Below are 21,081 nucleotides of genomic sequence, written 5' to 3'. Positions count from 1 at the left end.
TCTGTAGGAAGCCAGAGAGGCCTTCAGGCTCCGCCCCAGCTTCGGTCTCGCCCCTCCCCTTTCCTCTTCCCACCCCTCCGTCCCCCTCCCTCGTCCCTCCCCGTCTGGGCTCCCTCCTCTCCCCTCCCTCTTCCCCTCCTCGCTCCACCCCTCGCTCCCCACTTCCCAGGCCACTACTAGTCCACTTTCTGTCTCTGCGGATTTGCCTGCTCTGGACACTCCGAGTAGACGAACTTGCCCAATCTGTGGCCACAGTGGCTTCTTTCACTGAGGGTGATTCTCTCCAGGCTCATCTGCATTGTGGCCGGACTTTGTTCCTTGCTGTTCCATTTGAGTTTGTACATGTTGTTTGTCCATCATCGGTGGGTGGACGTTCGGGTTGTTTCCAGTTTAACTATGAGTAAAGCTACTGTGCACATTCCTATGCATGTTCTCTGTGGACACGGGTTTTAATCCACTGGGCGTGAATCAGGAGCGGCATGCTGGCTCTGAGGATTACTCCACGTTTCACCTTTTAGGAAACTGCCAGATGACTTTCCAGCACACCTGCGCCTTTTCACACTCCCAGGGCCTGTGCGAGGCCTCCAAACTGTCCACACCCTGGACAACGCCTGCTACCATCTGTCTTCTTGGTCCTGGCCAACCCAGGGGACAGGAAGTGGATCCCAGAGTGACTGCAGTTCATTCTTTAAGAACAAAGCTGGGGCTTCCCAGGTGGGCCAGTGTTAGGACTTTACTTTCACTGCAGGGAACACTGGTTCAATCCCTGGTTGGGGAACTAAGATCCTACAAGCCACGGGGGCAAAAATAAAAACAACAAAACCAGAAGGATCCCTCACCTTAGCTCAGAATGTTCTTGAGACACTTGGAGTAGAGGCCAGCCAGAGCTTTGCTGTGGCGAGGGTCCTCTCCACTGCCCAGGGAGCGGGATGGGTGGACGGTGCCCAGGTCCTGCCCCACCCACCCCCTCGCTCCGCTCTTCTGGGGCCGGTCTCCCGCCGCAGGGATTTCTCAGGATCCGCCCCAGGGCCTCGGGGCCCCCCCTACTCCCGGTACTCTGACGTCTGGTTCTCAGCAGGATCCCGGCCACGCTAATTCCAGCCCCTCGTTGTCTCCTCGGGCGTCGGGACCTCCCGGGGATCCGGACATTTTGCCTGTTTATCTCTCTGATGCACCCACAGCAGCCCCTGTCGGCACCTCGCCAGCGAAAGGAAGGTTCCGAGGAACGTGGTTGCAGCTGCGCCGGCACCACCCGGGTCCGCCAGGGGGCGCTGTGGGCCGACAGTCGACCAGGCTCCCCGGGAGCTGGCAGGTGCTTGCTCCTCCGGGGGTGCGGACAGACCCTGACATTTTCCCTTTTCATCGGGAAAACAGCAGTTTGCCCACTGGGTCCCGGCCTCGTTCAGGTTAATGCGGGGGGAGCACCTGTGTGCGAGGAGATTCCTGGTGGCCACCCCGGGGTCCTCGGAACCTGAGACCCTGCCAGTGCGGCCTTTATCCGGGGGCTGTTCCCCAGGAAACAGCGGAGACCCGGTTCCTCGGCCTCCAGGAAAACCTGGTCCCCTCCTGGCCGGCGCTTCTCGGCAAACGTGGAGAACGTGGTGTCCAGGGCCTGAGAGGCCCCCGCATAGCTGACAGAGCCTCGGCGGGGGGTGGGGTGGGGATCGTGGACGCTGTCTCCTCCTCAGGTCCCCACGAGGTCGTCCCATGTCTGTGTCCTGATCTCCTTTTATAAGGACACCAGAACTGTGGGATTAGCCCCACCCTATGACCTCATTTGACCTCATTCACCTGTTTATAGATTCCCTCTCCACACACTCAAATCCTGAGGTCCTGGGAGTCAGGGCTTCAACATCTGGATTTCAGTTCCGTTCAGTCGCTCAGTCGTGTCTGATTCTTTGCGACCTCAAGGACTGCAGCACACCAGGCCTTCCTGTCCATCACCAATTCCCGGAGTTTACTCAAACTCATGTCCATCCAGTCAGTGATGCCATCCAACCATCTCATCCTCGGTTGTCCCCTTCTCCTCCCGCCTTCAATCTTTCCCAGCATCAGGGTCTTTTCCAATGAGTCAGTTCTTCGCATTAGGTGGCCAAAGTATTGGAGTTTCAGCTTCGGCATCAGTCCTTCCAATGAATATTCAGGACTTATTTCCTTTAGGATGGACTGGGTGGATCTCCTTGCAGTCCAAGGGACCCTCAAGAGTCTTCTCCAACACCACAGTTCAAAAGCATCAATTCTTCGGTGCTCAGCTTTCTTTATAGTCCAACTCACACATCCACACATGACTACTGGAAAAACCATAGCTTTGACTAGACGGACCATCTGGATTTGGGGGGACAAAATTCAGCACACAACACCTCCAAGACATTTTGGAAACATGTTAGATGGGAGGAAAGAGCTGCCAGGCCCCAGGCCCTGGGGAGAGAAGGAGATGAAGAGGAGCAACCACGTGGGATTCCTCCTGTCTGTTCCCTTGAAGGTCCCCCACCCCCGCTGGCCTCCTCACCATCCTGGTGGCCCTGGTTTGGTGACAGAGAACTCCTAGGAGAAGGGACCCAAGGATGCACCTACTGTCCAGGGCTGGCCAGAGAGGAGGAGGGGATCTGCAGGGGAGCTGGTGACTGGTGATCCGAGGGCCACCTTCCACAGGGGCTCAAAGGTATCACTCGCTGGTGGTGGCCCTGCTCACAGCCCTGTCTGAGGCCCGACAGCTGGGTGACCAAGGGGACTTTGCTGGGGTGGGTAGGACACAGCCTGGGACACATCCCTGCAGAAGGAACTCGGGTGATTCTTTGTTCAAAGCAACTCACCCAAGGGCTCCTACGTCATGGGTAGGACAGGACGACCTCCTCTGAGAAGTGAGAACGGCATGCCTCCCTCGAAGGCGTCGTCACCCCCCAAAGTTCACATGCAAAATGCGCCTGCCTGTGGTGTGGGGGAGTGGGGCTACAGTTTTCCTGGCTTCTTTCCCCCAAACCATTTGTGTGTGTGTGTGAGCCCACAGTTCTTTTGTTTATTTATTTTTGGCTGTGTTGAGTCTTGGTTGCTGCCTGCGGGCTTTTCTCTAGTTGCACCGAGTGGGGTTACTCTCTAGCTGCGGTGCCCGGGCTTCTCATTGTGGTGGCTTCTCTCGTTGTGGAGCACAGGCTCTTGAGCTCATCCTCAGTAGCTGCAGGCTCCTTGGCTTAGCTGATCCGTGACATGTGGAATCTCCCTGGACCAGGGATCAAACCCATATCTCTTGCATTGACAGGTGGATTCTTTACCACTGGACCACCAGGGAAGTCCTCCCCAAACTTTTTATTCTGTAGTCATGAAATACAACTTTTAAAAAATTGTGGTAAAATACACTTGACATAAAAATTTCCTTCTTAGCCATTTTAAGTGCACAGCTCAGGGGCCTTAAGTACATTCACACTGAGAGACCATCCCACCACCATCTCCGCTTATCTTCCTAAATGGAAACTGGCCCCTCAAACTCCTGACACTTTTGCAGGCTTCCAGCATCAAGAAGGGCCAAGCCCGAGGCTCCCCTGCCTGTGAACCATTGGCACCGGCCCCATCTCTTTAAAAAAGTGTGAGGGATGAAGCCGCCCCCTCAGCGTGGGATCTGCCTGGTGGTCACTGCACATCACAACCTCTTTCTGCACTAAGCAGCTCTGGTTTAAAGCTGCGTGGGTCCCCCAAACAAATTCTCCAGGATGTGGAGCCACGATGGGGGAGATGGTCAGGGGAGGGGTGCCCTGACTCCTGCTGCGTGCATGGGGACAGGCGCAGGTGAGGTTGGTGGCCATCACTAGACAGACTTACTCCATGTGGCCTCCCCACAAACTCTGATAAGAGGTAACAAAAGGTGTTAGTTCCCCAGGGTAGGGTTTTTAGATCGTCTCTAGGCGGTTAATCTCTGAGGTTCTGAGGCTTGGGGGCAACCACACCCCTGGAAGTACTTTGTGGCTTCAATAACATGGTGGAGAGAAAGCAGGTGCTTTGTGGTATTTATACCCTGAGTGATGAATATGGCAATTAGAGCCTCCAGTCGGTGTGGGCCCTGTGGGAGGTTTGCTGGGGAGCAGGCCGGGGAGGGGAATGATACATCCCAGGGCACCCCTGGGCAAAGGGCGTGGGATGGAGGGAAGACCCAGAGGTTTGGATTTTGCAAAATATAATACAATAGACAAAACTCTGAGAGTCTGATTGACAAAAGGGGAAACACCAATGAGCCTGAGGAATGTGAAAGGTGACACAGTCTCAGAGGAAAGAGTTTGAAAGAAGGTAAGAAGTGTGTGGTGTGGACTGCACACCGAGGTGCCCACGTTCCTCAGAGAGCAGATCCATTCCCAGGAAGATTAAATGAAATGTTAGTCGCTCAGTCGTGTCCTACTCTTTGCAACCCCATGGATTATAGCCCTGCATGGAATTCTCTGTCCATGGAATTCTCCAGGCAAGAATACTGGAGTGGATTGCCATTTTCTTCTCCAGAGGATCGTCCCAACCCAAGGATCAAACCTAGGTCTCCTGCATTGCAGGCAGATTCTTTACCATCTGAGCCACCAAGAAAGCCCTCACAAAGATAAAAATTGCCCAAATTGTCTCTAAAACCACAGAGTAATGCTGAAGATCAGAAAGGGTCAGTGTCCTGGCCAGGAGCAGGCTTGCCGGGACCTCCTGGGGGGACAGATGTGGTCACAGGCAAACAGGACATCCTCAGAAAGATGTTGGCAAGGTTGCCAGGCAACATGTTAAGCAGCCACAGAGACACAGGAAACTGCATCTCAACTTTCCCCCACCAGGACTCAGGGAAGTAGAATAAAATTTGGTCACCAAAGAGCTGTTGGGTTAAAAGTGGTCGAGGGTGCAACTTACAAAATCACTTTAAAACTAAGAGTGCCTGGACGTCCCCGGTGGTGCAGTGGATAAGAATCCGCCTGCCACTGCAGGGGAGACAGGTTCGATCCCTGGTCTAGGAAGATCCCACATGCTGTGGAGTAACAAAGCCCCAGTGCCACAACTATTGAGCCTGTGCTCTAGAGCCCAGGAGCTGCAACTGTGGAGCCCACGTGTCACAAGTACTGATTGAAGCCCAAGAGCCTAGAGCCTGTGCTCTGCAACGAGAAGCCACACGATGAGAAACCTGCACACCAGAACCAGAGTAGCTCCCGCTTGCCGCAACTAGAGCAGCAAAGGAGACCCATTGCAATTAAAAAAAAATTATAAATATAATAAAATAAATTAAAATTGCATATTGAAAAAGAAAAAAAAAACCTAAGAGTGCCTGACTCAAGGCAGCGATGGTCATGCAGGAGAGAATGGGTTTGCATGGTTAGACTTGGCCTTTCCACAAGAACTCAAGCACATCAGCACAGAGGTGGTTCAGTGTTAGGACAGCTGCTTGTGTGATGTGTGACATGAGCAGACTCAAGGAGAATAATGAGATCTGTGTCTCATTTAAAAATTAAAAAGTGAGCTAACCAAGATGAAAACCTGGCAACTGAACATCAAAGTCCCCACTGTATTTGTACAGCATGTATCATGCTGAACAGTGGGCATCCTCTGGGGAAGTCCCAGCTCAGGGGCAGCCCAAGGGGTCAGTGAGAAATGCTGAAGGACAGCCAGACTGTTGCTTCTTGGAGTTGACCCCCCAGTCTACCTGGAGAGTAAGAGAATCAACAGAAAGACTGCTGGAACTGGTAGGAGGGTTCGGTCGGCACCTTAGCCCACAGAGGTCAGGTTGTGCTGCTTTGGTGACAGCCCCAGGTCTCAGGGCTCTGGTCTGTGCCCCTCCACCAAGAGCCAGGCCCACAGAGCAGCCCCCTTGGGAGCAGTCCTAGTTCTGAGGCCCTGGGGGTGCCACACCAGCAATCAGATGCCCCCCTGCTCAGAAGCAGTTTATGGCCCTTCCATGGATGACCACTGACCAGGGTGAGTCCCCCAGCCCCACCCGCCCACAAAAGGCCAGTGGTACAGTCCTCCTGCCTGGTTACCCTTGGTAACCAGCACTGACGCCACAGGAAGGGATCAGATACACAGCAGGTAAGCGATCCAGGAGCTCTTCTGCACCAACGAGGACACACAGCTTTACTGAAAGCAGAAGTGAAGTGAAAGTTGCTCAGTTGTGTCTGACTCTTTGCGACCCCATGGACTATACAGTCCATGGAATTCTCCAGGCCAGAATACAGGAGTATTCTGTATTCTGGCCTGGGAAGGGAAAGGGTAGCCTTTCCCTTCTCCAGGGGAATCTTCCCAACCCAGGGATCGAACCCAAGTCTCCCGCATTGCAGGTGGATTCTTTACCAGCTGAGCCACAAGGGAAGCCCAAGAATACTGGAACGGGTAGCCTATTCCTTCACCAGCAGATCTTCCCAACCCAGGAATCAAACTGGGGTCTCTTGCACTGCAGGCGGATTCTTTACCAACTGAGCTACCAGGGAAGCCCACTGAAAGCATACGACACCTAGCAATACACATAAGCTGTGAGACAGCTGAAGGGAATTAAAACCTTTACCAAGTGAGAGAAAAGGAAACAAGTACATTTGTGAGAGTTCTGTGATGGACCAGGAAGGATCAACATTGGAAAGGTGTCGGTTCCTCCCAAATTTATCTATAAATCCATTGCTATCCCAATATAATGGCCAGAGAACAAAACTAGCAGAATTTGAGAAGCTAACTCTGAAGTTCACATGGAGAAAACCTGCAAGACCAGCGGCGAGCACCTCCCTGGAGGCCTCCTTCCTGGGTCCTACGGGCATCCTCCTCAGCACCCTGTTTCTCTTGGTTTACACCCTTATTTTACTGCAGTATCTCCTCCAGCAGCTCCCAAAGAAAAGACGCAGTGAATGAATGTATGTCTGAATCCTCGCATGCCTGAAATGTCTTTTTTGGCTGGTATTTGACCGGGATGTTTTAAAATTGCTACTTTAAGATGTCCCACTCCACTTAGCTTTTATTCTTCCCCAAATTCTATTAATTGGAGGATGGACATCCTGGGAGGTTGTTCAGCTTTTCTCACATTTTCAACTATCTTTTTGTTTTACTTTCTAGGGGATTTTACAAATTCTTTCAATGCTTTTATTGAAACATTTTATTTGACAGTCATTTAACTTCATAGACGTTTCCTGGAGATGGCGCTCCAGAGTGGACTGCGGGTTCCTGGAGGCTGGTGCTGCCTGACAGACCACGGTCCCTATGGGCCACTTACCGTAGGTTATGGTTGTTCAGAAATGTGCCAGCATGGAGGGCGCCCCCCAGTGGGCAGAATTCCACTAGTGATTTTGTTCCATGAAAAATCATGCCCTTTGGGACGACACTCCATAAGACAACATGACCCCTTGAAACGAGGCGCCTTAGGGACGGCCTGCCCCAGGGCAGATACCAACCCTACCCTGCAGGCGACGTGCTGCCAGGGGCCCTCCTCCGAAACCAGGCAAGAAGCACAGGCCTACTCCCCATGTCCCTGTGGTTCAATGCAGACGGTGTCATTTGGCTGTAACTCAAATATTTAATCCCTTCATGTGATATCCCTGGGCTCCCAAGTGGTCTCAGTCAAGGGCAGTCCCTGAATGGCATCCATCCTCCAACTACATCTACAGCTGGGGCCCCAGGGCCCTCGGGCTGAGCTGGCTGGGCCTCTGCTTCTCAGTGTCTGCTCCACGGGGACCCTGCAGCACTGTGGCTTTGGCCCAGGGTGAGTGTGGTCACCAGCCTCCCATGGCCCGTCAGCAGAGCACAGTGACAGGTCGCTTGTGACGCTCTGCTGTGGAGGCTACCAATGAGACAAAGGAAAACCAAGACATGCAGCAGAGAGGCACTCCGGTCGGCTGGGGCTGGTGCCTGGGAACCAAACTCCTGTGGAGAAGGCCCTGGAGGGTGCTTTGGCCCCAAGTGACCAGGAGCGTCTCCCTGGGGTTGAAGGGCACCTCCAGCTCTCCATGGGGACTCCAATGGGCTTAGGCTCCAGGCAGTTCTGAGCCAGGCTTCTTACCCTAGGAAGCCAATCCAACTGGACTACAATGCCAGGGCCCCATTTCCAAACCATGCCAGGGTAGGGGTATAGGCCGAGTGCTAAGCACAAGCAGCTGAGGTCCCCACTGCAGGGCGGGCACCCCCACGCGTTTCCTCCAGCAGGTCAGGGCAGCAGCTCTGCCCCTGCGCCCCTCCTTGCAGAGATCTCCCCTCTCCAACAATGGTCACCTGCTCTGCTAGGGTAGCAGGGGGCGAGCCCAGCCCTCCTGAGGATGTGCACCCTGACCCCCAGTGCACAGAGAAAAACAACCCAGAGAACAAGTTTGGGGCAGGGATGATGCGGCAGGTGACAGGGTGGGGACTGTGGGACCAAAGCAGTTGAAGGCAAGATGGAGATGCCAGCAAAGGCCAGAGGGAGGAGCCTTGGCAGAGGGAACCACTTGGGGGAGCAAGCCCAGGGCAGGCAGGGCAGCCCTGGTGGGTGGGAGCCAGGGGTTGGCGGAAGGAACTGAGGGCAGGTACGTGACCCCCACCTGCCACAAAGCCCCACAAAACACTCAACCACCTTTTCATCCAAAATCAAGGCTGTATTTACCTTCATTGGTTGATGTGAGAACAAACTGTTTAAAATAACCGGGGTCTATCGTGAAAACATGGGGTTGAAAATACAGAATGGAATAAAGCAAACAGCCAAGGATGGCCAAACCGAGGCGCCAACGCTCAGGACACAGGTGTGGACGTCAGGAAAGAAGGGATACTGACAAGAGGGTACAGTGACATTCACGGGGTTATGAAAGTAAGACTGAAACCGAAAGGAAATCATGCCAAAGCCTTGGCCGGTGGGAGAACATGAGACCGATGTCTTCTGATGGCCTCCGTGGAGAAGAAACACAGGTTATTTCCTTTGTGAACAGCCTTGAGCCTCTTTACCTCCTAATCCCTACTCATCTGGGGTGGATCCCCAGGCCACCACACAGCCAGCCCGAGGTGCACGCACATCCCAGGGCCGCTCCGCGGTCCCCCAGCGGCCTGGCCGCTCAAGCGCTTGCATAGTTGAAGGATGTTGCTGCCATTAAACGTCTGAGGGCAGTTCCAACTGACAGCAGGTGGGTTGTTGTGACCACCTTAAACAAACAACCAGAGAAATTTCTAGAAACTGTTTTTATAAAGTCTACCTAGGTTAAGAATTTAATAACATCATATATTTATATTAACAGACTATTTACAGTTTCATTTTTCTTTTTAAAAAAACAAACCGAAAAAGAAACCCTTTTACACTTCTGCATAATAAGGCAAAAAAAGCTTTGTACATTATTATCTTAATATATATCTGTAACTTCGGTTCCAAGTACCAAGGGAGGGTCAGGGCCAGGCCTGAGTGGGGGCCTCACAGTGCATTGGACAAAATGACCGTTTTTTTCTACCATAAATAAGACAAAAAAACCCCAGGGGCTCTGGAGACAGATCTGAGGCCATTAAATTGCAAAACCAAACTAAAAGTAAAAAAGCAAAAGTGTCTTTCGTTTCTTTTAAGTGTCTAAAGAGCACAAAGTTGAAAAAAATACAAATCTATTAAAAATGCTTCTTACCTGTGGGAAAAAAGGTACAAACTTGAATTTTTTTTTTTCCAGTAGCCTAATCTCAAGCTCGGAAAACAAAAGATCACCCCCAGAAAAGCTGTGTGTGACACCCCCGACGCTGCGAGTGGAAAAGTGAGCGTCGCCACCCCAGGGCCGATGGAACTGTGCTTAGGTTCTAGAAACGGACGTTTAGAAAAGTGGACAGCAGTGCGTTCCTGGAGGGGACCCGCACGCGCGGTGGGAGCGGGCCCGCGGCCACTACCGCGCCTCCACCTCCTGGGGGTTGCGGGACGGGGAGTAGTCGCGGGCCTCTCCCGGTGCGCGGGCCCCCAGCGGCGTAGTCCTGCTCCGCGGCTGCCCCGGGGGCGTGGGGGGCCCGCCTGTGGCCACCAGCGGCGGCGGCGCGCCCAGCGCGGCGGCGGCAGTGGGCGGGGTCCGCGCCAGGAGACTGTTGTGCAGTGCGGCGGGCGCGAGGCGCGGGTAGTGCAGGGCGCCCAGCGCCGGCAGCAGTGTCGCGCCGTCCAGGTGCGCGGCCCGGGCGCGCCCTAGCTCGTCGCGGCGCGCCTCCCGCAGGCGCTCGGGGCTGTAGTCGTGCGGTTCGCGGTCCCGGTAGGGGCGCTCGGGCGGCTCGAGGAGGGCGGCGGGGCCCGGGCCCGGCGGGGCGCGGCGGGGCAGCTCCGGGCCGCGGTAGGCGTCGCGCGGCGGCTCCCACGCGAAGGCCGGGCGCTCGCGGCCCGCGGGGCCCGGGCCAGGCTGTGGGGGCACGTCGCCGTCCTCACCCCGCTCCTCCTTGACCTTCACGTCGCTCTGGGGCTGCTCGGCCGGCGCCTCGTGCGGCTTCCCGGGCTCGCGGCCCAGGAGACCGGCCAGGCGCAGGCCCTCCCCCAGGGCCATCTTGCTAGGCTTGGGGCCATCCTCCCTGGCCGGGGAGCGGCTCTCCTTGATGCGGAGCTCAGCCTCGCGTTCGGCGGGGATCCCGGGCCGGCCCGGATCGCCCTGGCCCCGGAGCACGAGGCCACTGCCTGGGTGGCCCACGGGCGCCGCTGGAGAGGCCCGGCTCAGCAGGCGTGTCTTTTCCAGGAGGTCCCTGGGAGCGACAACACAGACACCCCCGCTCAGCCTGACGGGACACCCTGCAGCGAGTTCCTTGCCACCAAGTTCCCACCTAATGTGGCACCATCACCGTCCACTGAAGTGACCTCAGGGTCCTTGTGTGTGTGGGTGTGTGCCCACTTAGCACGCTAGGTTCCTGTGGAATCACTGCTAGTGGCACCCATCCACACACACATGGTGATTATGACCCACACACCCACAAGGGCATCCCCATACCTGTCTCCCCTACACGGGCAACTCTGGAGCCCAACTTTGCAACAGAAGCACAGACTTCTCCACCAGAACCCAGAGAACTTTGGGAAGTTCCACCCTGCCTCAGACCCACTGATCCACTGATCTGGAGGGACGGAGTTCTGAAATCCCCTTCTGGTGGGTGTGTGTGGCCCAGCTGGGGCTCACCAGAGTTCCACCCGCCCCATCCCAGTCGGGTTCTTACCCATGAGGTGCCACTCTGGACGTTTTAGCCCTTTGGCCCTGAGGCTGGGAGCAAGGGGGGGCATGACCTCCACCCTGATGTGGGGCTGGGAGGGCAGCTGAGCTTGAGCACATCAGGTGCCCAGGTCCCCCCAACCTCACTGCTGCACCTGGCTACCCTTACTGCACTTGCAGCCCGCCCTCGACCCTGATGTCCCTGCGGGGGCTGCAGCTCCCTGGGCTCCTGACCCTCTGCAATGACAGTGATGGTTGTAGGCTGTGAGCAGGCCCTGGGGTGCTCCCCGGCACCCTTCCTGGGGCCTGTGACCAATGTCCCCCTCATCATCTAGGCCACCCCTCCCTCACTGTCCTTTCAGGCTCTGCCCAACACCTAGCTTGCAGCAATGCCCGGACCTGGCCGGAAGGGCTGGCCAGGGAGCCTTCCCCTGCTCCTGTCTGCATGGCTGGCCCATGCCTCCTCCAGAACCAAGTCCCGGACTCTGCTGCTCCCGTTAATGCAGGCTCCCTCCTGCCCTGCCCTGGCCTAGCTCTGCTGCCCATGGGGCGAGAGGGGGGAACACACAACCTCAGCCCCCATCCTCCAGCTCAAGGGCTCCCCACAGGTCTACCTCCCAGACCTGGCACCCTCTGGTGGTTCAGCAGCCCCTCTCCAGCACTGCCCGGCGGGTCTGAGCTACCTCTAAACCCTACCATGGTCCAGAAGCCCACCGTCCCTGCCAGGGCCTTGGTGGAAGTAACCCTCATCCTGGATGGTACCTGCCCAGATTGTGCCCCAGCAAGAGTCTTCTGTGGCAACAAGGTGGAGAGTGTGTGGACTCCGGGGTTCCCTTCCCCTGGTCTTTCCTACCCCAAGGATGCAGTCTTCGCGTCCTCCCACAGATTTCAGTTTGCCCCCTTGGGTTCAGTAGAGGTGGCTGGGGGCTGCAGGTGCTGGGTGGGGGGTGGGGGCCAGACAAAGTTGGGGGGCAGGGAGCTGGCAGAACGGGTAAGTGGAGGGGCCCCAACTCACCGGTCCCGCTCCTCCTTGCCCTTGTCCAGCTCTCGGTTGTGGTTGGTCAGGGCTGAGACCCGCTCGGCATCTAAGGGCTTGGGCCACGGGGGTGGCGTGGGGAAGGAGGGTGGCGCTCGGTGCAGCCGGTTCCAGGCCTCGTGGGGGCTGGGCAGGCCATGCAGCGTGGGGCCCTCCTTAGGGGCAAAGATGCTGCCGCCGCCGGGAGCTGGGGAAAGGGTTGGCAGCAGACGGTGAGGCCGGGGGGCCAGGGAGGAGCACACACAGGGAGATGCCCAACCCCAGGCCCTGAAGAGATGAGGGGCGACAGTCTGCCTGGTGTCCCTGTAGCCCTGATGCACGCCCGTGCCCGTGTGAGGGGAGAGCAGGTGGCGGGGTCACTCACTCAGCGCGTGGCTGCCAAGGCCTCCAAAGGCGTTGCTGCCCAGGCTCCCCAGGCCCCCGAAGGTGCTTGATCTGCTGAAAGGGTCTGTGGGTGCAACAAGCACTCAGGAATTTCTGTGTGCACCAGGCCCTCCCCCACCCCGGGGCTTCAGAACCTGGCAGGTACCACCTGCACAATCTGAGGGTGCCCTGGTTCTTGGGGGGTCAGCACAGGCCAGCCAGACTGCACAGACCTCAGGGACACCTACCTGTCAAGTGACCAGTGGGCAGGAAGCTGCCAGGATGCGCTGAGGGTCCGAATGGGTTGGCGGTGGGATGGGTGGCACCTGGAGAGGGGGGAAGACTGTTGGAGGCGTGGGTGTACCTGGGGCCCCATCTGTGCCTCCTTCCCAGGGTGGCTGCACCCTGGCTGCTCCACCTCCCCATCCAAACTCAGGACCAGCTGGGAGGTAGGCTTCCATCTCCCTGAATCTGGAAGGCCACGATGCAGGGGAGCAGGGAGGGAGGTGCTGATAGTAGTGAGCCCCCAGCAGAAACAGGGCAGAGAGAAGGCCTGAGGTTGAGCTTTGAGGGGCTACTCTCGCAGCCAGCTACCCTCCGAGGTCCTGACCAGAGCTAACAAACAATCCTGGTCGTTTGACAGTGGGTGTGGCTTGGTCCAGACAGACAATGGCCTGAGCCCCTCTGGTGGTGTCCCCTGGCTGCTGGCCACAGTCCACAAGCATCAGTGCAGCATCAGCCCCGCTCCCCCAACACCTCCAGAACCGAATCTGGAGGGCAGCCAAGTGGGCCTGGTTCCGAGAAGGGGCTGCTGGGTCAAGGGCAGACCCTGCTGCTTAGGGTGTCCCACCTTCTGTCTAGAGGCGAATTTCTGGTGAGACCTGTGAGAGGGGCGCCCCCTCCTGTATCTCCAGCTCCCTCCACCTGTTAGGGGACCCTAACAATGGAGTGCTGCCGTCTGCCTGCCGTGGGTGTCACAGGTGGGCTCCTCCACCCAGACAAACGCAGGTTTAGTTCCCAGAGAGCTTCCACCTAGAAACGTGATCTCATTTCTAAGTGACCTTATGAAGAGATCAAACCAGAAGTTAGGAAACAGCTGGTCCCAGTGCTAAAGAGGATGCTATGAGAGCACTTGGAGGGCAGTCAGGGAAACGTGCTGCCTTAAAAAGCTACACCTCAAGAAAAGGCCAACGAGCTGATACTCCCTGGGGAAGAGGATGGCAGCATGCACACCGATGGAAGAAGCACTCACACCAGATGGGGGGGCGGGTGGCCAGGCGTCAGGCAGGGCAGCAGGGCCCTGGTCTAGGTGGGGCATGTGCTGGGGCAAGTGCACACACAGCAGGACGAGGCCGTGGGTGGAAGGAAGCATAGGGGGGCCCAGGCCACAGTCTGTAGGTTAAGGCCTAAGAAGTCTGCTGGCCGCCAGGGCTGAGGCCCAGATGGGAGGCACTCTGCTTTCTGAAGGACCAGACACCTAGGAGACGCCTCTGCCCTGGCTGGGGACTGGAGGCCATGAGGGTGGTGGAGTGGGGGCTGGGAAGAGCCGGCCAGCTCACAGGCCAGCTGGCATGATCCCATCACACCGGCGCGCTAATGGGCTAACAGGCTAACACCCACTGATGGTGGGTGGGGGTGAGCGAGCATGAGCTTGCGGCAGGGTGTGAGTGGGGTGGATGTGTGGAATGGTCAGGGAAGGTCCTCTGAGGAGGTGACATCCTTCAAGGGCCTGACAGCTGGGGAAGAGGCAGCAGCAGCCCTGTGGGTTCCAGACCATCAACCTGAGGACTGCTGCATGGTTGCCCTGAGCCAGCATCTGGGAACCTGGGTTTCAGGAGGTTCCTCACCTTCCTCTGATAGGAATACCTCACTCACATGTGCTCAGATTGTTTGTGCAAACAGTGTGGTTTGTGCTGAGCACTCGCTTTCCTTCCGGGAGTCTGGGTTTTGGTCCAGGCACACACAGGTGCCTACATGACTGGCCCCCAGTAAGAAGCCGGGGCGCTGGGTCCCCACAAGCTTCCCTGGGAGACAGCCTCTTGCCCTGTTGTCAGGGCTCCTTTCTGGGGAATAAAGTGCACCCTGGGGCTCCTCAGGCAGTGCTCAGGCGACACCCGACTTCCACCCTCCCCCCGTTCCTGGCCGAAAGATGTGTGTCCCTTGGCTGCAATGCATACAGCTGGGGGTGTGTGAGACATAGGCTGAGTCCTGGGAGCGCCGCAAGCCTAGGAGTAGCCCTAGGGACCCCAACACAGTGAGGCTGTGGTGTGGCTGCTGGCGGAGGTGAGCATGGAACAGAGGCTCTGGAGCAGTTTCCCACCATTCGGACAACAGCCGAACATGGGCCAGAGCATGGGCAGGGTCAGGTCACCTGTGGGGACACCTCCAGGGGGCAAGGGGAGAAGCCTGAGGCAGGCAGGACTGCCAGACCCCACCTGCTACAGCTGGAGAAACAAAAGCGCCGCCCAAGCAGCCGGAGCCCTCCTGCGCCCACACCAGCCAGAGGAGAAAGGTGAGACCGCGTCTGCTGGGCCATCCCCAGGCCTGCACGGTGGCAGGGGCCGCCATCTCCCCTGGGCCAGGCCGCCTTACCCGAGCTGGAGAAGAGGGGCCGGGCCAGGTCCTGTGGGTAGTGGAATCCGGTGAACACGCCCGGGGCGGGGGGTCTGCTGAACAAGTCCAGCTTGGTGCCCACGTCCAGCTTGTGGGGCTCCAGCTGCATCTGCCGGGACAGAGCGTGTATAGGGGCCGGAGGCCGGGCCTCTGTCCTGCTCGCCACCAGGCTGCCGATGAGCTGGACAACAAGGTGTGATGCCCCCTGCTCCGCTGGCCTCGCTCAGTGGGCGGAGAGACAGGTAAGAGTCATCCTGACCATAAGTCAGCGATGTGGGGTAACTGAAACGTCGTCACACGCGGTCGATATAGGAGGTTCCCAATTGCGGCGTTTCGCTCCTGTTTATATGGTCTTTGAAAGCTGGTGTTTTACACTTAAAACTCATCTCAATTTGGATGCTACATTTTCATTAGAAATACTGTTTCGATTTTGTAAAGTTGAGTTGGAAAAGTACATGCCCATACCCAAGTCTCCAGTTTTCCGATGGCTAAGTTTACCATGAGTATTAAAATTTAAATGTGTTAAATTAAACTAAGATGCCAGTCCCTGGGTCACTAGGGCCACGGGAGGCACAGGGTGGGCCAAGTCCGTCCTAGTCCCTCCTGCTGTGGTGACAACAGAGGGCTGCCCCCACCCTGCCTCCTCCACTGCACCTTCCAGGCACCCTGCCTGAGCGTCTGCCTGTTAATCCATCATAAATCCCTTTCTGTGACTTGTCCTTTGTAACCCACTTAGGGCGTGATGCAGAGAAGGCAATGGCACCCCACTCCAGTACTCTTGCCTGGAAAATCCCATGGGCGGAGGAGCCTGGTGGGCTGTAGTCCATGGGGTCGCTAAGAGTGGGACATGACTAAGCGACTTCACTTTCACTTTTCACTTTCATGCACTGGAGAAGGAAATGGCAACCCACTCCAGTGTTCTTGCCTGGAGAATCCCAGGGACGGGGCAGCCTGGTGGGCTGCTGTCTATGGGGTCGCAGAGTCAGACACAACTGAAGTGACTTAGCAGTAGAAGTAGGGCATGATGATTTAAAAATACCTTGAGTAAGGGTAATGTGTTACCTGACATGACAGACAAAAAGTGTGGAGACCCTTCTGTGATACAGGGTGTGGGGTCCCTTCCTGGCCTCCCTCAGCGCCCCAGCCCACTGCCCCTGGCTGCAAGTCCCCAGGATTCCCAGGGCTGCCTCTTCCCTGAATTGCTCAGCCAGGGCATCTGGCATCACCCACTGCGGGGAGGATGGCCTCAAGCTGGGTTCCTCTTCACCACCTGTCCCCCCCAGGAGCATGCAGGCTCCATGAGCACTTAGGTTCATCTTTGTCCATGGCCCACAGCAGACACTTAATAAACACTTGGGGGGAAGGGGGGACCAGGCCAAAGGACCCCTGGGAGGGCTTGACTGACAGCAGGGAGGCCCGCAGGGTCAGCTCCTCTCTAACGCTGCCTGGGTCATCCCGGGTGACAGGTGGGAAGTGACTTTGAGTTCCCCATACACTTTTGTCCTGCTCCCCAGCTCCGACCCCTGCTGGCCCGGCCCAGCGCTGGGGCGAGGGGCACATGCGCTCATGTGTGGACGCTGGGGAGGGCCTGGCCCAAGAAGGGCGCTCTCTGAGCCGCAGGCCTGGCTGGCAGGACGAGCAGTCCAGCTCACCTTTATCTTCTGCTGATGGTGGTAGATCTGCCAGGCGATCTGCACGTGCACAGCGCACCACTTCCCCGGCTTCTGCGACGGGGGGATGGGCTCAGCCTCGCGGCCAGAACCGTCTCCTCACTCCCCACCCCCAGATCCCTGCTGTCACAGGGCACCCCTGTGCCACCCAAGAGAGTCCTCCCTGGCCTCAGACCCTCCCGGAAGGTCCCACCGGGCCCCTTCCTCCCAAGGTGAGACACACACAGGCACACACACAGACCTTACACGTGCAAGCACGCACACACTCACCCTGATTGCTGTCCGGTACGGGTCGGACACCTGCTGTCGACAGAGGAGGAAGTGTTAGACCCAGGCTCTGCAAGCGGTCAAGCCCAGAGGGGTGGGGAGGGGGCACTGTGTGAGCCTCGTGGAGCCATGCTGGCCGGACGCCCACCCGGGACGGAGAGAGGCAAGAACACCACTGCCACCTACCCCGGGGGCTTTCTGCAGGAGGGTGTGAACCACACTGGCCCGGCCTGTTAACTCGAGTGGGTTTGAAGTCTGAGGGGAGAGAGGGACACCACACGAGACCACTTTGCAGGCTCCGTGCCCAGGTGGCACCAAACCCCCCCAGGGCACCGGTGTCTGCTTTGCCCTCCTTGTGAGGCCCTGCACGCTGTCACCCGGGATGGTCTGGCCCCGCCACATCCTCCGTCCGGAGGTTTCTGAAAAGTCGGCAGGAGAAGGCTCTGATCGCTATGCTGGGTGAAGGCAGCCCGCTGCAGGGAAGGTGAACAGAGCAAGCCTGCTCCCTGGTGCCTGGGCCTCCTGCGGTGTGGACAGCTGTGGATGGCTGCTGTCCACACTCTACCTCTGCTCCTCTGCACTGCTCCTCCCACTCCCTAACCCCAAGTGCTCCCAGCTGAGGAGAGAACAAGTGAAGCAAGGCTCTCCTGGCCCCGAAGGTCAAAATATTCTGCACTCGGGTGAAGGCCCTTCAGGTGCCACCTGGGGTCATGACTGCCCTGAGAGATGCTGGATAGAGGGGGGGGGCGGTCCTGCAGCCCCTGCCCACCGTGCCCACCCCCTCCCAGGAGCAGCTGGTACCTTGGGCTGAAAAGCACCCTGCAGGGATCCAAAGGGGCCTGGGTGTGGGAGCAGGGCGGGCAGTCCTGGGACGGCAGGAGGGAAGGGCGGGAAAAACTGCAAGAGAAGGCGGGAGGGGTGTTCCAGGGGCCTCGCTGGGCACTCGGACATCCTGGGCAGGGGCACTGGGCCTGGCCCTCTGGTCCCCACCCTGCCACGCCTGCACTAGGTGGGAGGCTACATAGACAAGGCATAGCCCGACCTCCACACCCCCCACCCTGCCTGGTGATCCCAGGGCACGCAGGGACACTCACGTTGGAATGTCGGAAGTAGGGGCTGTCCAGCTTGGGCGTGTACTTGTCAAACTGGAAGGGAAGGAGGCAGAGAGTGAGGCCTCCCAACCTTGCTGATGCCCTCCATTGGCCAAGCGCCCACCCACACCGCCAGGCCGGGCAGTGGCCAGAATGAGGCTGGCGGCCTCCAGCCAGCTATCCTCCAGGCTCCCTGAGGGTGCTGGCCCATGGCCCTTCCCTGTTCTAGTGACCTCACCATAGGAGGTGCAGACTCGCCCACCTGGGTGTCTGCAGCCATGGCTGGGAGGGTAGGGCCTGGAGCCCAGGGCTGGTGGTCAAGCTGCAGGGTACACTGAGGCCACTGCTCACTGCCCAGTGCCAAAGCAAAGCTGGGAGGGAACTGCCTACAGCAGCTGGCTTGGGGATGAGATCTTGAGGCTCAGGAACATGGGAAGAGTCCTGATCTGCATGGCCCCTAGTCCTGGTCCTCCTGACCTGCTGCCTTGCTGCCAACTGAGACACTGAGGACCCCACATGGGTGCAACTGGCCCATGGTCATGTGGACAGGGGTGTTCACCCAAGCCCAAGAGAACGGCCCAGGGCAGGGAGCGTCATGGGATGCCCTGGGAGCGGGGGGTGGGGGGAACCAGAGGGGCTGGACGGACGGACAGACGGACCGCGCGGGACGGTGTCAGCTGCATGCGTGCAGAGAGCGTCTGCGTGTGCCTGCTGAGTGTCCCGCGCCCGGGCCGCCCCCTCCCGCCTGCCGGCGCGCGGCCTACGCACCGGCGGGGGTGCGGCGTGTGGCAGGAGCGGCGGCGGGGGCGGCCCGGCAGGGAAGGGGGCGAATGTGTGTTGGTGCTGGTGTGTGTGCTGGTGTGTGTGTTGGTGCTGGTGGAACTCCGCCCGCAGCAGAGCTCCCGGGCCCAGGGGGGCGCTCTGGACCAGAAAACGCGCGTTCAGCTCTTGCCTGAGCAGCTCGTGATCTACAAGAGAAAAAGAGAGAGACAGAGAGGCACGTCGGCCGCGGGCTCCCGGCGGGGCGAGGCGGATAGTCACCTGGCACTCCCGGTTTCGGCAGGCCAAGCCGTGGTGGCCGCTCGCTACGTGCGGGCCCCAGGGTGGAGGTAAGAGAGGTGCCTGTGACCAAGTACCAATCAGAATCCCCGAATGAGGCTGGCAATACATGATTGGCTGGCTGAATGAGATCAACAGGCTGGCATCTAAAGGCAAGAGAGAACACGGTGAGCCACCCTGGGAGCCCAAGACAGCCCTGTCGGGGAGCCCTGCCCATCCCAGCCTCCCCCAGACCATTGTCTTGGTCCCAGTCTGGGGTACTGAGGTGCCCCCAACTGAGCTGGGCTCAGACTTTTAGAAAAAAAATTGGAGACCCATGGAAAAATCCTTAGTGACCCATGAGGGGGCACTTGCTGGAATCAAGCAGCGAGGGAGAGGTCAGGCTAGCTGCAGTTCATCTGGGGCCCCTCTACCCCACAATTCAGCCCTATCCACCCCTGCACCCCTAGCAGCCTAGGGACAGAGGGATGGGAAGAGACACACAGCAGGCCCCTGGAGCCCTCATCGCAGTGACAACTGAGCAGCTCCAAGTTATACCAACTCCCGGCTCCCAACTGCCCAACTAGGCTTGGCAAGGATTCAGAATGGAGCAGGGAGTGTGTATCCATGTGCACGTGTGTGCACCCATGTATCTGTGTGTGTGCACACTGAGGCCCTGGTAGGAAACTTCCTCTGCCCTGCATTGATGGTCTGCTAGGGCGCTGCTATCCTGCTGGGAGTGGTCTGGAGGAGCAAGTGGGAGAGAAGTCTTTATCTCGGAGGCCAACCCTGCCTCCCCAGGGGCCATGTGCCCCCCTGCCCAGGGATGAGGAGCCCAGAGTGGAGAGGGAACAGACAGTGACCCTGGCCCCACCGATGGCACCCAGACCTACCGGCGGGGTGTCCTGGGATGACCAGGCTGTTGGCCGGCAGCGCCGGGGGCGGGGGCAGTGTCGGGGGCGCGGCGAACATGGCCGCCGCGTGGTGCTGGTGCTGGGCCTGCGAGCGGAGCGCCAAGTGTGAGGTAGAGAGGTGGGGGCCCGGCCCGTGAGGCGACAGGGACGCGTGCTTCGCGAGCCCCAGGCTGGCACCGCTGCTGGCGCTGCTGCTCCTGCTGCAGGGAGGGGCGCTCAGTGCCCGGCCGCGCGCCCCGCCTCCGCGCCGCCCCGCGCCCGCCTGAGGCCGCGCAGGCTTGGCCCCGCGCCCACCTGAGGCTGTGCCCACCTGAGGCTGTGCAGGCCGTTGTGCGCGGCCGGGCCGGGGCCCGGGAAGGCGCCCGGAGGAAGAGGCACGTGCGTCAGGAGCGGGGCCCGGGGCTGCGAGGACGCGGGTGGCAGCTGCGGGGCAAGGCGGGGCAGCGCCGGGGCTTCCTTCTTGACCAGCGGGCTGGCCGCAGTGCTGGCGGAGGGCAGGACCGGCGCGGGGCTGCGCACGGGGGCCAGGAAGGGTGGCTCGGTGCTCAGCTCACAGCTGCGCTCCAGACCCGAGACCTTGGGCGCTGCCCCGGTCTTGGCCTCGGACTTCTCGCCCAGCGTGGGGCCTGCGGAGAGAGTGGCAGGGATGAGTCTGGGGTTCAGGATCATTTCCGAAAGGGAACTAGGTGGCACAGAGCCCCTGCCCACAACACCTTGGTATAACCCACCCCTTGCTCCCTGGGGAGGCTACTGCTTGAGGCCATCTCACTGCAGGGGCTCTTATGGCCCCGTTTTCTCGAGGGAGACTCAAATGCGTGAGAGAGCCAGCTCAATCTGGGCGCTGGGCTCCAAGCTCTGCTGCCCTATCTCCCACCACGGTAGTGTCACTTGAGTGAATGGCTGCTCTTTCTTGACCCACCCAACTGATCCAGGGCCTAAGCTCTTTTTTGGGTCCTCACCCTGGGGGAGACTTTCTGGACGACCAGCCTTGCCTAGTCTGTTGGG

The 21,081-nt window shown here is 58.7% G+C and overlaps 1 protein-coding gene across 37 annotated transcripts in view; it reads right to left on the bottom strand.

Moving 5' to 3' along the window:
• Positions 1–8,528: 8,528 nt before the first annotated feature.
• FBRSL1 (fibrosin like 1) overlaps positions 8,529–21,081 on the bottom strand; it is an 84,074-nt gene continuing 71,521 nt past the window's right edge. For 2 of the 37 annotated variants that reach the window (XM_025267863.2, XM_025267858.2), the window contains 14 exons: positions 20,387–20,702; positions 20,056–20,276; positions 19,261–19,329; positions 18,893–19,092; positions 18,128–18,178; positions 17,835–17,930; positions 17,220–17,288; positions 17,037–17,069; positions 16,749–16,820; positions 15,076–15,205; positions 12,732–12,809; positions 12,485–12,568; positions 12,100–12,307; positions 8,529–10,629 (listed from right to left, as the gene is read on the bottom strand). In XM_025267863.2, coding sequence (XP_025123648.2) covers positions 9,801–10,629; positions 12,100–12,307; positions 12,485–12,568; positions 12,732–12,809; positions 15,076–15,205; positions 16,749–16,820; positions 17,037–17,069; positions 17,220–17,288; positions 17,835–17,930; positions 18,128–18,178; positions 18,893–19,092; positions 19,261–19,329; positions 20,056–20,276; positions 20,387–20,702 — 2,456 coding nt within the window. In that variant the 3' untranslated portion in view covers positions 8,529–9,800. Of the gene's footprint in view, positions 10,630–12,099; positions 12,308–12,484; positions 12,569–12,731; positions 12,810–15,075; positions 15,206–16,748; positions 16,821–17,036; positions 17,070–17,219; positions 17,289–17,834; positions 17,931–18,127; positions 18,179–18,892; positions 19,093–19,165; positions 19,330–20,055; positions 20,277–20,386; positions 20,703–21,081 lie in introns of all 37 variants that reach the window. The other 35 variants (XM_025267861.2, XM_025267860.2, XM_025267862.2 and 32 more) reach the window with 35 other exon arrangements.

The sequence above is a fragment of the Bubalus bubalis genome, chromosome 17 (genome assembly GCF_019923935.1).
Source record: "Bubalus bubalis isolate 160015118507 breed Murrah chromosome 17, NDDB_SH_1, whole genome shotgun sequence".
In the NCBI taxonomy this organism is placed as follows: domain Eukaryota; kingdom Metazoa; phylum Chordata; class Mammalia; order Artiodactyla; family Bovidae; genus Bubalus; species Bubalus bubalis.
This window is presented reverse-complemented; position numbering and strand designations above follow the sequence as displayed.